Raw genomic sequence first — 14,198 nt, forward strand, 5'->3', positions numbered from 1 at the left:
CCACCCTGCATCAGGAACACAGGCGAGAAAAATGCATGTGACGTCACACCGGACTCCTGCCAGATGCACAAAACTTCAAGCTTTTTATTTGGCCTTTTAATACAAAACACTTTTGTAATTTTATTGTCTTCCTTGATATTCTAAGCGAATAATGAATAATAAAAATAATACATTACTAGTACCAATATATTATTATTATATTATCATCATTATTTTTAAGAACGATTTTTTTCTTTTTCACGTTTAATAACTGCAAAGCTGCAACAGAAAATGTCATCTTTTCCCATACTTTTTCCATTCACTGGCAAGCTTTTAGCTATGTGGCTCAAATTATGCTATTCTATAAATTTTTCAGATTGTGCTGGAGGCAAAAGAGAGTCTGAGAGTCTCCCCAAGCTGGCATTCAAAATGTGACAATAGGAAAAACCTGTTTAATTTTTGTCCTGTGTTGCTGTTCCTACTGTAGGTATTAACTTACTAACTCTGAGGTACCAAGCAATGATAAATACAACATTACAATAGAATTGTGAAATATAAAAGAGTGCTTCCTTATGCATCACCTTGTGTAAAATTTGAAAATCAGACGAAAACATCCAAAACCCATTTCAGATCTAAACATGAAAGTTAATCACAGTTTTCCAGAATATTACTGAGCACAATGCATTGCTTTTATTTTCTGTCCCTGTCTATTACCAGTTCTGAGTATTTGGTCAGCAGCTATGTTGAGTTAAGCAATGTATCATTTCCCCTGGTAGGAGCAGGCTGCTGCACAAACACATTTTCACACCTGGGGAAAAAAGAGAGCTGTAGATCTCGAGAGAATGACACAGGATGACCTCAGTACAGGACAGTCATCATACTCTCAACTGATTCTTTGAAAAATAAATAAATATTTTAAAACCTGAATTTGCATCATCACGATGGAGATGTCAGACAAGCATGGTTTGTGGTAAATGTGACATTCCAGAGATATTAGGTTGTCTAGAGAAAGCAGGTAGCTTCAAAGCAAAAGAGAACAGTGCTGTTGTATACGTGAATAACACCCATGACTCAATCCCAGTGATACTGTTTAAAGTCTAAGTGAGAAGAAGTTCAGCAGATAAGATAGTCTTCACTGTCACAGTATCCATCAGAAATCATTTCAATATGTTGATCTGATGGTCAATAAACATTTATCATAATAAATGTGTGTATTATTAACATTGTGCTGCTTAATATTTTTGTGGAAACCACAATTTTTTTTCCCATTGTTCTTTAATAAATTGCTTAAAATTTATTTGAACAAGAAATCTTTTGTAACATCAGTCTTTACTCTCACTTTTAACTGAATTTAATGTGTTCTTCCTGAATGAAAGCAGTAATTTTATTATAAAGTATTGACCAACTTTTGAACACTTGTTCTGTGTTATTATTGTTCTGTGTTATTATTCTAAAAATGTAGAATTGGTGTGTTTACTACTGTATAAACCTAGTAAGTACAGTAAATATACAAATATCATTTCACTTTCTCAAAATCTCAATTTATTATAGTTCCACACAATAACACCATTGTACAAGCTGAGCATATATCAATGGCTTGTGTGTAAAAACAATAGGCTTGAAGGTTGCCACATATTTTATTATGTTAATAAGTATGGAAGCCGTAATGACAGAAATAATTAGCCAAAACACTTGTCAAAATAACAATGTTAACAGGGTAACATACCTTATACATCATACCTCATACTATTATGAGTGCTAATGATTTTGGTAGATTTGAACAGTTTTAACGATGGTAATTTTCCTAATTAAAACAGTACTTTTGGTGATGTTTAAAATTATCTTAAATGAGATTTAAAAATGCAGTAGTACTAAATAAGCCATTTTATTTTAAATTGCCTGATGAGGGCAGACATTCAAGATCGCATGACCAGCCAAATTCTACGTTGACTTTTCATTTCAGTAATTCACCTATAATTTGTTTTGTTTGCTTACTGAATATATGAATTATTTCTACAATGGCATCTGTAACTACAAACTAGTTACAAGTCCAAGACCAACCGCATAAAGGCCAACATAATGTTAACAACAACAAAAAAATTACAGTGTGGACTTTTAAGCAAGATGGGCATTTCACCAATCTTAAGATTGTGTAAAACCTTGGAAATGTGCAATTTATTGCACAGGAGCAAGTGCTTGAATAAAAAAGAGGAAACATCTATGGGTTTAAAAGCTAGCTTGGATTCTCTCCAGAGGGTCAGAGTCCCACATATGTGGGTCCCAAGCCTGGAACCAGCCTGTGAAGGTCGGGGGCTCAGCCCCCTGCTTTATGGTTGTGATGGGCAGTCCACGACGTCCAGAAGGATCAGTGTCCACATAGTCCTTAGCTAGACAAAGAACATACTCAGTTATAGAGTATACAGAATATAAAGTGCTATAGGAATGACATATTTTTGTAGGTCAACTTGTAAGTTAGCATCATTCTGTTTGCCTCAACAAAGATTTTTCCACTTGCTTTTGGATTATTGCAGAGAATAAGCTCTGTGATTCACAAAAGCTCTGTGATCAAAAAATTGGATGAGTTTTGAATCCTAAATACAATTGCCAGATGTAAAAATCTAAAGTTAAGACATAAACGAACTTTGACTTACTTAAATGTCACTACCATTAAGCTTCTAACAACTCTTTTATTTAACAACTATAACTTAGAAAGTCTGAATTAGAATAGTTTGCAAGAGTGTGAAACGAGGCTATAAAAGCAGACTACTGAGAAAAGAAGTTGATTTGTTGGGCGTGGTGAAGTTTAAGGTCACTGACAAACTCTCTTGTCCCATTTAACCGTTTGTTTCATGACAATAAAAGCTTTAAAAATTCTTGGGAGTGGGGTATTACTGACATAGAAAAAAATGATACTAAAATATCTTAAGCTTGTGTTAACCAGAATCCTGTTCAAAAACTTAAATGTTTTATCATGAAACTATGATTTATTAAACATGTCACTTACCTATTTTTGGTGACTCAGTTCTTTCAACCTCATTGGCTTCTTTACCAATCCAAAGGAAGATCTAGAAAGAGCAGCATTTCTTCATCATTACAGCCCATTAAATATATACATGTGCTATCTGATACCCTCTGTGTCCTAATTTAGAGGCTGCATCTGTCAAAGGCTGCTTTTCAAGACCAAATGCATTACTATCAGGCTAACAAGATTTATTGCGTGCCAGTTTTTGTTCGTTTGTTAATTTCTTTCTTAGCGCCAATCCAGCATCTAGACTATATTCATGGCGAGAATCAGTTAATCCATACACAAGTTGATCCATACACAAGTCTTGTCTTTACACACACGTCTGGGGACAATTTAGAAATGTTCAATTTACCTAACCTTTATGTCTTTTGGCTGTGGGAGTAAACCGGAGCACCCGGCATAAACCCACACAGACACAGGGAGCCTTGCCGGGGGCTCAAAACGGGGACCTTTTTTGCTGTGAGACCAGTAATGTTTGGATTTTTTGAGAGAAAATGCCAGATTACCCTGTATGTTTTCAGACAGTTGAATAAAACTCCAGTACATTAGTCACCGCCGCTCATCAGCTGAAGCTGTCACAGCAGTCCTCCGTGGGCTAGACTGTCCCATTTAACAATAGATGGTTTTGACCTTCACAGGTTTTAAAGGTGTGGCCTCTGTGTCCTTCTAAGAATGCAACCCCTCAATTGGGACACAGCCTAAAGAGTGGTCTAAACCAGTGGTTCCCAACCTTTTTAATTCCATGGCCCCTCATCATCTAAGACAAAATATTTTTTGTACTTTGCTGTAATGAGGAAGCTGCTTGTTTTCAAACCTTTTAACAAACTTTATTAATATAGTAAAATAAATTAATAAAATAATTATAATATTAGATTAAAACTATATGTGTTTATTTCCACTTTTCTACAGGTGTTTATGGCTTTTAACAAATATTTTTTACTTACAAATATGACAATTTCTTCTTATAAAAGTGTATTTTTCTCTTTAGTGTGCATTTCAAAATGTTATTATTTTCCATGAAGTTCCCAGATATAAAAATATTCACATTTATTAAATAATTCATAAATAATAAATAGCTAAATAAAAATGAGGGAGCATGTTTTATCTGGGAAACAAGTTAGTCATCTTGAAGCCCCATTAGAGGTTTGCTGAGACCACCCACTGGCCTGAGCTACATTCATGTGGACTAGATACTGGGCATCAACTCACCTGATCCCAGGTGTCAAGCAACATGACATCATCGGTAGCCAAGTCTGACTGAGTGAAGTCTCCAGGAACTTCCTCAACCTGAGAAGAAGAACAAGACATCAGATCCAGATTCACAAACCGCAGCTGTCCTCCAGCCTGCCTGTGTGTTGACTCTCACTCACCATTAGCCGGCCTGTCTTATTGGAGCAGCCGAACAGACGTGGTGGTTTGACCATATTTCGTAGAGCTGAAGATGTCTGATACTCCTTCTTCCCGCCCAGAGCCGACCAGAATCCAGCTGAGGAGAGAGCTATGTAAGAAAGAAGTTCATATAATACATCATAAAAAAAACATGGCAGACACTCACCTGGTTCTTTACCCTCGGCCACATCAGTGGATTTCCCTCCCAGCACACTTACAACATACTTCGCAGCGACTACTTCTTCATCACTGGCACCTGCACCTTTCCACACAAACACAGAATCTGACGACTTCAGCACAAATACGTCATTGGTGTTTAAGTTGGATGCAGATGGTTCAACCTACAATGGAAGTTATAGGTGATTCATGAGAAACATCGCACTATACTGTATGTGCGAGAGTATTCAGACTGTGACTGACCTCGACAGCGCGTGTGGCTCTAGAGGAGCTCTGTCGGATGTGGAAGAGGCGCGTGCTGCCTGTCTTGCTCTGGCCGTCCTTGCGGGATGTGCCTCCAGTATGGATGATCATAGGTTTGCCCTTGAACAGACTCATCAGATGGGGAGGTTCTTGACCCTGTGTCACTCGCACCTAAGCAAATTTTTGAGGTGGATAAAATAATAATCGCATGTTTTTTAATGATATGGTGCATGTGAATAAAATTGATAAAAACCACAACAGACAAACTAGGTTAATTTAATGGCTCTTCTGATCAAGATCACACCCTGGTGGTTACCATCAGAAATACAGCTCATTCTTGGCTTTCTTGGAAATTTGCAATTTATTGCACAGGAGCAAGTGCTTGTATAAAGAAGAGGGAACAGTTATGGCTTTTCAGGCTTGCCCAACACAAGTGTCATGTAAACATGTAATAATTCACACAAAATTGGGAAATAATGAAGAATTTACACTGGTTCATGCCAAAACGTACAACCCAAACCTATACCCTATAAGTTTGTCAGTAAACAGCATACCAACAACATTATTGTATGCTCTTTTCAAACAGCCTTTTTCAAAGATAATTCTCACCTGAACTGGAGCTCCTCCCATGGAGTCATCCAGCTGGACTGTAAGGAAGGCAGAAGCTGCCAGCTCGTCCTGAGTGCTCTTCAGGCCCTGCCTATAAACCATCACGTGCATGCAATACAATGAGACTTTGTTCATATGAAATAAAAAACATATATAATATACTATAAACCACTATAAACACATGTGGACTGACCAGGTGTAGATGATATGCTGCTCCCTACTTCCCTGTTTATAACTGTAGAGGATCAGGTAACAGTCTCCCCCAAAGAACTGGCCGTAAGTAGAGGGATCCACCGGGACACGCTCCCCTCCCTCCACACGCCAAATCTGATTTAGACAAACATTAGTGTTAATGACAGACTGATTATAGAACATTTCCTGACTTGATCTCCCCTTTATACATATAAGCAATGAATGCAAGCAAGCACGGGATTTGCAGCATCATTTATACAGTGGCGATCCAGCTTTAATAAATATATAAAAAATATAAAAGTATCAAGTGTACTTGATCAATACTAATGCAGCGAAAACCTTTATGATTAAAAAAAAGTAAAACTTTCTATCCTCAATGGCAAAGTTTTATTTATTTATTATTATTATTTTTTATTTATTTATTTATTTATTTGATGACCAAAATTTAATTTACCTGGACTTTTCCAGAACCATCATCAACCATGTTGTGTTGGGCTGCCATGGCCTTGTTGTTATGGAGGCTGGAAGCATCAAAAGGAATCTGCTCCACATGGGCTATTTTTCCTATGGTGTAGGCCTTGGTAGGACCAGTGGTTTGGTCCTTGTCCTTCCAGTTAGAGAAGAACTGCTTAAACAGGGTGGTCTCGCCCCCTGCAGGCAGCACTTGGATCTACAGCATCAATTATTGAAAGTACAGTATCAGTAAATGTGCCATTAGTTGTTCATATACACAAACCATGGAGAATGTAGAAAACATATTTTCAGTCATATTTTATAAGATATTGTATGAAATCAGTAAGCATAAATATATAAAGCTTGTTAGTAATTGTTTACATTGCTTCTAAATGTAGATTTCTACAAACCAGAGCATTTAAACAGAAATAAAAACTCAATCACAAGAATAAACTGATAAGCACAGGATCCATTTCTTTGATGGTCAATATGATGTGTGTTTATTATAATCATTATGTATGTACCTGTGTTTTACTAGAGTAATTCTTCTCTTTAATGAACTTCTCTGCTGTCTTCATGGCCTCTTTGCGTTCAGATGTATTTGCATTTGGTCCTGTTGGCAAAGGGAAGACAGAGGCATAGGCTAAATTATTCTCTTTCGTTTTTATGAAAAATATGTGGTGCATTAAACAAAGGGACCCTAGTCATGTTGTGCTGTATGTCAGCGCTATGAAACCTCAAAGATGGTATCAGTCTGACATCTCCGTAATACTATATGAGAGATGTAAAAACAGATATAGGGCAGATGAAACAGGCTGTTGAATAATATTAATTTAACAAAATTGGCCACCCAAAAATGTAAATGGTGTCACCAGGAAGAGTGTGGAACAGAAAAGAAGAACCAACATTGTTCCAAAAAATTTTTTGTATTCCACAAAAGAAAGTAAGTCATGCAGGTTTGGAATGACATGATGATGACACTATTTGAATTTTGACTTGACTGTCCCTTTAATAGCCTGCATGGTCTAGATTACATTAGCCTGAAAAAGTAAAGTCGAGTTCTTCGAAATATCATGTGCACCAACGAACTATGCCCAATAAAGCAGGAAAGAAAATAGGATGCATTTTTTTAAATGTTGATTTTAAAGTTATCAGCTCGTGCACATTGAGACACACCTTTCCAGACAAACACATTCTTATCAACTCCATTGTCCAGGATATAGCACTCATCTAGGGAGAGCATCTCCTGCTTGAACGGGCTAGTCTGGGCCACGACAGATGTTTTCATGGAGCCAGTGGCATCTGAAATCTACAATAACAATGATAAACCACATGAATTAAAAATAGATAATTAAAGGTGTTGAAAGCTGAAGAAATACAGATAATGATAAACACAATGTTTTGTCCTTGTGTGAATGATGTAGACAGTATCAATGTAACAGTCCACATAAATATTTAAGATGGTAAATATTTAGAACTAGGCTAAAATATAAGTTTAGATAATAGTCTTTATTACCATGTACAATGCTGCCTTCTTCTTGTTGGAGGTGTCCACTTCCTCATCGTCAGGAGTTGCTGGGGCAATGCTGGTTTTGGGCCCAAGAACCTGTGAGAGGAATACAGGATTAAAGCCCATATGGGAACAGCAGGGCTTTATTTCAATCCCTTATCTGATGCCAAGTGGACCAAACATTGAACTCTGTGCTGAATGACCTGATAGCAAAAGGGATATTTGGCACGCAAAAATCATCCCCTCTCATTAAACGCATGATGGATGCTTTCTAATTAACACAACACACAAGCCAGAGCCAGAACACAAACAAGCAAGCCATTGTGCCAAATTACATCAGGCCTGTTTGATGGTTAGTTATTCAGCATTCATGCAAATGTAACACTGTATGTTATTTTATTAAAAAAAAGGCATTTAGTGTCAGCTTTAACAATTTGCACTAAACCAGAAAACATACAAAAATAATAAATGATAAGTGAACTTGATGTCTACCCACATTGTTGAGTATTTCAGATGGCTGTTGAGAGGAAATTATTCCAGGAAAAGTCGAGCTTAAATCTTTCACTCACTTTAGTCAGAGCGTCTGGTTCAGCTCCATCCTCCACCATGACCAGCTTGGCCCTGCCGTTCCTCTCATTGTCCCGGATATCAATGGCCAACTGGGAGGCCTTCAGACGTTCAAAACGATTGCAGTCGCTGCCACACCACTGATAAATGTCCTGACGGAAAATTGGAAAAGTGTCTTTAAAATGACTCAAATGTATACTACCATTCAAAAGTTTGGTGTCAGTAAGATTTTATTTTTAAGGGAAAAAAAGTAAAGAAGTAAAGAAAGTAATACTTTTATTCAGTAAGGATGCATTACCTGTTAAATATGCCTATAATATTACAAATAATAAATGCTACTTCTTTTTCCATTATAGAATCTTTAAAAAATCACTTATTTTCCAAAAAAAAAAAAAAAAAAAACTATTACACAGCTCAACCGTTTTCAAAATTAAGCTTGGCATCACAGAAATAAATTACATTTTAAAATATATTGAAATAGAAAAAAGTTGGAAAATTATAGTAAAATATTATTACAATAAAAAAAAACTATTTTAAGTGAATAAAAGAGTTGTTTCAAAAACAATAAATCATACTGAGATGTAGTGTATGTTTCAAATATAATAGTAAAATATTTTAGAATATTAAAAAAATATTCAAATGTGTTCTATTGGCAGCTTCACAGTTATCTATACCTTCCCCAAGTCTATGATAAAGCAGTCTCCTTTGTTGAAGCTTCTCCAGGACATCTCCACCTCAGTGGCTCTGATGGCCCTCCTGCCCTTGATGTGCAGCAGTCGCTTCACATCCACTTCATTAGTCAACACATGTTGGAAGCCAGACGCTACCCCACCTTGCTGATGAGTCAGGAAAGACAGTTGACTCATTCCATTACATAAAATGATACTGGGATAGTGGCAAAATGAAAAGTACAAATCTAAATGCAAACCACTCAGCAGAGTGTTTCTCAAAGAGCCATGCAAACTTACTTAGCTAAGCAAACTGCTGAATATAATGGAAAGAATGTGGCATGACTAAACAGTAATGGATGTTTTAGAGCCATAATTGATTCTACTCGGATGCTTCTACAAAGTCAACCCAGCAGGAAGACTACTTTTGCATTCTCACTGCAAGTTAATGATAAACTCTGCTTCTAAGAAGGGTCATTTTCATTAAAAAGCAAAGGAGAGTTTACCTTATACTTGATGCCAGACTTGAAGTAGCCCAGGAAGGTGAGCGACTCATTGTTTTGGACCTCACGGAACTGAACCGGACCACCCCCGAGAAAGTCATCCAGCTGTGTGGCGAAGATAGCTGCAGCTCCACTTTCATCCTGAGAACACTCATTCCCTGGAGGAGGGGGAAATGAGCCACAGGAAAAGGGTTGCTTGTCTGTGCTATCTTTTAATATATATATATATATATATATATATATATATATATATATATATATATATATATATATATATATATATATATATATATATATATATATATATAAATGCAATTCAATTGATTTCTAGATTTTTTGATGAATATATGATGAATAAAAAAACTAATTAAAAAATGAAATACTTAAAGGAAAACCTTATATAAACCTTTAATACTAAAAATATTTTAACGACTGATTCACTGCTGAAGATCCTCATGTGTCACCGTGCTATTTTAGTGCAATTTATTTACTATTTTTATTTATATTTTAAATAGATCATTCTTATTTTTATTACATTTTGGTTTCAGTAACTTCATTTTTTATATTAAGCTTTATTTAATATAAATTCAATAAATTTGTTTCCTTTTAAGGTTTTTATATAATATTTATATTCTATTTTATATTATTTTAGTTAAATAATTTGCTTAATAGTTGTATAACAAAAACAACCGTTAAGTCAGTAAGGTCAATAAGTCTCTTGCAATATCAAATCCTTTGGCTCCTTTTTGACAAGTAAATATTGGTTTAGGTTGTAAAATATCAATATCATATTTTTTTTTTTTAAATGATGTGTAGACTCTCATGTACTCCATTTTTTTTTTACTTTTACTGAGTCATTAAATTTATATGTTTCTCAAAAATGCATCACTTCTTTATTATGGACAGACCTAACTTTTTACACAAAAGCAGCATACAAAAGACAGTAAAACATATCTCAGTGTAGATGCTGCTGTTAGTGAAAACCAATGTCCCACAACTTACACACTCAAACTGACCTTACTTGCCAAACAGCACTAGCAGTGGATCTGTCTTTAATAAAATAAGAACCAAATATAAACCCTAAAGAGGGCACATGGAGCACATTATGAGATTTTCCACTCTGTGTCCTCAAATAAACCTTTACTTCTCACAGTACAGCTCCATTTAAATGTCTTAGAACTACTATGGTTTGGAGCATGTCTGCGAGCAAAACGAATACGTTTAAACCACTGGGTGGAACAAAAACCTCATCTAACTGATCTTTCTATTATTAAATAGAAGACAGCATAAACCTTAGTGGGCTGACAGTTCAACCAACAGTTGATGCACTTTCACACGGACAAGTGAAGGCACGCTATATTCTGTGGAGCTGACTAAATAACCTTTAGTGACTACCCTTCTGAAGTATGCCATCTGTACTAAAACAAACAAACCTTTCCTTAGGGGTAGGGACTGTCATTAGTTATTTGCACAAAATAGGTTCACTTTCAGAATTCTTTAGATTAATGGTGGTGGGAAAGCTCATGAGAAGTATTTATAGTAAAGAAAGCAAAAAGTCCCTGGATGGCCTACTATTTCCAGGAAGATTCTGAAGTGTGCATCTGATGGACACTTTACTATCCCTTAAAGAGGCCACTGCAAAGGATTTGTGAATATCAGTAATGTGACACAACTGACGCTGGTAGGTCACATGACAATGAAATATTGAATGTATGTCTGGATTACTACACAAACTCATAGTGTACAGTATGAAGTAAAACATTCTTTTTAACGGCTCAAAAGAAGTACGTAACTTAGAGAGTATGTGATTTGGAACACAGCCGTTCAGTTGCTTTGTTGCTGAATGAATCAATGGTTTTTTAAATGAATCAGTTAAATGAGTGATTCAAAAACTCATTGATAAAGCTAGTCATTGGTGTACATGTACTAGTAAATTTCTAAAGAAATTTGGTGGAAAAGAATATCTAATGTCTATCATCAATAGTGTAGAGATGTACACTCAGGTCAGGTCAGCGCGGCAAATTCAGTTGACCAACTTGAACCAGTCTTGAAATGGTGACGAACTGTTGAACAGTGCACAACAGTAAAGTTTTAAATGCATTTCCTTTTGGGTTTATGGCAGATTTCATCACATACATTTCTCTAGAGCTAAATAAAACAACCTTTTGAGAAGAGTACCTTTAAAAATGAAATGACACAAAACTGAAAAGAACAGAAAAGCCACATCCTTCCTAATCTAAATAAAGCAAACGTAAAACAAATGTGACTCACCATGTGTGAAAGGTTAAAATCATATAATTGTACTGCCATAGGTAAAATTCTTCTATTCTGTTCACTTACCCATCCACATGTGTATATAGTACGAGGGTGCGGTGGTGGTGTACAGCAGAAGGTAGGCATCACCCGTATAGAAGTTGCCATAGAGATTCTTAGGCACTGGCTTCAGGTCCATATTCTCAATGCGCCATATCTGCAGACCAGAAGCTTTCCCTGCAGTCTCAAACTCCTTATGGGACACCATAGTGACTAAAGGGGGTGCAGAAGATAAAAGGTTTTGGTGTCTTTATAGGGTATTACGTCATCCTGAGAACAAGAGAATAGTGTGAAAGCAATAGAGAAGAGACATATGATTTAGAGAAATAAAAAGTTTCTGTTCTGTAAAACACATAGTCTGGCACAGCATGGGGACTGTCTGCGCCATTTACTCACAAGCAAACACACAGATGGAAATGCACCACTCATCACACCTCTGTGACAGGATAGATAAGATTTTGAGCCTTAGAAAAGAGGATCTTAGTCATCATGGTGTTGACTACAACACAGCTGATAAGAAAGAGAAACACATGATCTTGGCTTACACGCTACCTCAGAAACTAATCTAAACATTTAACATGGTCTTGTGCTTTTTATATAGTAATCAGTATAGGATACATTCTGCATTCATCAGTCATGTTAACGTTAAGCAATTTTTGTGCTACAGTAGTAAATAAAAAAGCCTTAGGGGTTTTCACTTGTTGTCATTCTCCATTTACATTACATTTACATTTAGTCATTTAGCAGATGCTTTTATGCAAAGCGACTTACAAATGAGGACAATGGAAGCAATCAAAATCAAGAAAAGAGCAATGATACGTAAGTGCTGTAACAAGTCTCAGTTAGCTTAAACGCAGTACACGTAGCATGTGTATTCTTTTCGGCTCATTAAAAATGAATCTTGCTACGACATTCTGGATTAATTGTAAAGGTTTGATAGAACTGGCTGGAAGACCTGCCAAGAGAGCACAGCAATAGTCCAGCCTGGACAGTTGTGTTGCATGTTCCGTAAGAAAGGGCCTGATCATGTTAACGTTGAATAAAGCAAATCTGAAGGACAGTTTAAGCAATGTGGTTTGAGAAAGTTAGCTGATCTTCCCTAATAACAGTCATAAAAATTGTGATGAAACAATGGGTTAGCTGGAACCACAAGCAGTTCTGTCTTGGCAAGGATGAGTTGAAGGTGATGGCCCATCATCCAGGAAGAAATGTCTGTTAGACAAGCTGAGATGCAAGCAGCTACCGTCAGACCATCAGGATGGAATGAGATATTGATATATAACTTTCCGTTTGAAATATTATACATTTAGGACATGGCTTGAAGCACAAAAACCACAATCCATGCAAATGGATCCGTTTACATATTTTCTGCAGCAGATTAGACCATGTCATTTCATTATTAGTTCAACCTGTTTCAGTTATCAAATAACAGTCAAAGATGCTCTGCTGCTCTGATGTAATGCAGTGATTATATAATAAGGTGAATTTTCTGCAGTCATTATTGCAGTCTTCACTGTCACCTGATCCTTCAGAAATTATTAAGATATGCTGATTTGGTGCTCAAAAGACTTTACATTTACACAAAAAGTATTTATTAAAAAACATTATACATAATTTTATAGCATTATATATATATATAAAACATAAAAGTCTATATAGCAGTCAACATTGTTCCTATAACCAAAAACGATCAAACGCAACTGCATAGCTGTATATGCATAAATGTAACAATGACATGCATTTCAGATTTGACATAACTCCAAAGTCATACAAATATTTTGTTTTTAATGTCCTTCATTTACCGCTGTAGTATTCAAAGCCTGTCACTTCTCTGAGCATAAATAAATCACTAACGTACGGAAAGCAAAGTTGGACTTTGTCTTATGATAGTGGAAACGTGGCGTGCATTAAACCACTTTCCCACCCGGATAACAAATATTTTGCAGACTCTGCGTTACCATGTGAGCAGAGTAACATTTATATTATATGTTAGTATTTATTATTACTTGAGGAAAGTAAAGAACACTCCATTCGTTTAGTTTTCCTTATGCAGCCAGTGGATTTCAAAAGAGATATGACCTACAATAAAAAAAAAAAAATATCGAAACCAACTTACGAGATTGTGGCAGATGCAGAAAGCTGTCAGTGCACAAGAAAAAGCGGTGTATTGTAGTCTTTCTCTACAGAATCCGCGCGATTTAACTGGAGGGAGTGTCTGCAGAACAGGGGCGTGTGAACACGGTGATCTTTCAGTTGTGTCTCATGTCAGCGGACTACCTATACAACATTTTTGGGCGTATGTGAGGTCAAATAATAAATCAATAAATACTAATAAAAGAAGATTAAATTGATTAATCATAATAAACAAACAAACATCTCAAACACCCCCCCCCCCATTTGCAACAAACATAATACACAATATTAAATGTTTTATGTCAGCCAAAAGTTTCTCCGAATGTTCATTAAGTAAACAACATTCTTGTTTGTCATGAATTCCCGTTATTTATAAACAGTTCTTATACATTATTTAAAAAATAAATAAATAAAAAACTCTCAAACTTTCAAACAAC

The 14,198-nt window shown here is 36.0% G+C and overlaps 1 protein-coding gene across 1 annotated transcript; it reads right to left on the reverse strand.

Annotated features, from left to right (window-relative positions):
• Positions 1–1,498: 1,498 nt before the first annotated feature.
• On the reverse strand, positions 1,499–13,878 carry scinlb (scinderin like b). Its single transcript, XM_026206149.1, has 17 exons — positions 13,745–13,878; positions 11,656–11,841; positions 9,319–9,473; positions 8,819–8,980; positions 8,147–8,296; positions 7,584–7,673; positions 7,244–7,376; positions 6,592–6,680; positions 6,069–6,284; positions 5,616–5,749; positions 5,423–5,513; positions 4,814–4,984; positions 4,560–4,734; positions 4,375–4,490; positions 4,214–4,291; positions 2,984–3,044; positions 1,499–2,366 (listed from the first exon to the last, which is right to left on the reverse strand). Exons 2-17 carry the CDS (start codon positions 11,834–11,836, stop codon positions 2,206–2,208), a joined length of 2,163 nt encoding a protein of 720 aa, XP_026061934.1. The 5' UTR covers positions 11,837–11,841; positions 13,745–13,878; the 3' UTR covers positions 1,499–2,205.
• Positions 13,879–14,198: the final 320 nt, after the last annotated feature.

The sequence above is a fragment of the Carassius auratus genome, chromosome 27 (genome assembly GCF_003368295.1).
Source record: "Carassius auratus strain Wakin chromosome 27, ASM336829v1, whole genome shotgun sequence".
NCBI lineage: Eukaryota > Metazoa > Chordata > Actinopteri > Cypriniformes > Cyprinidae > Carassius > Carassius auratus.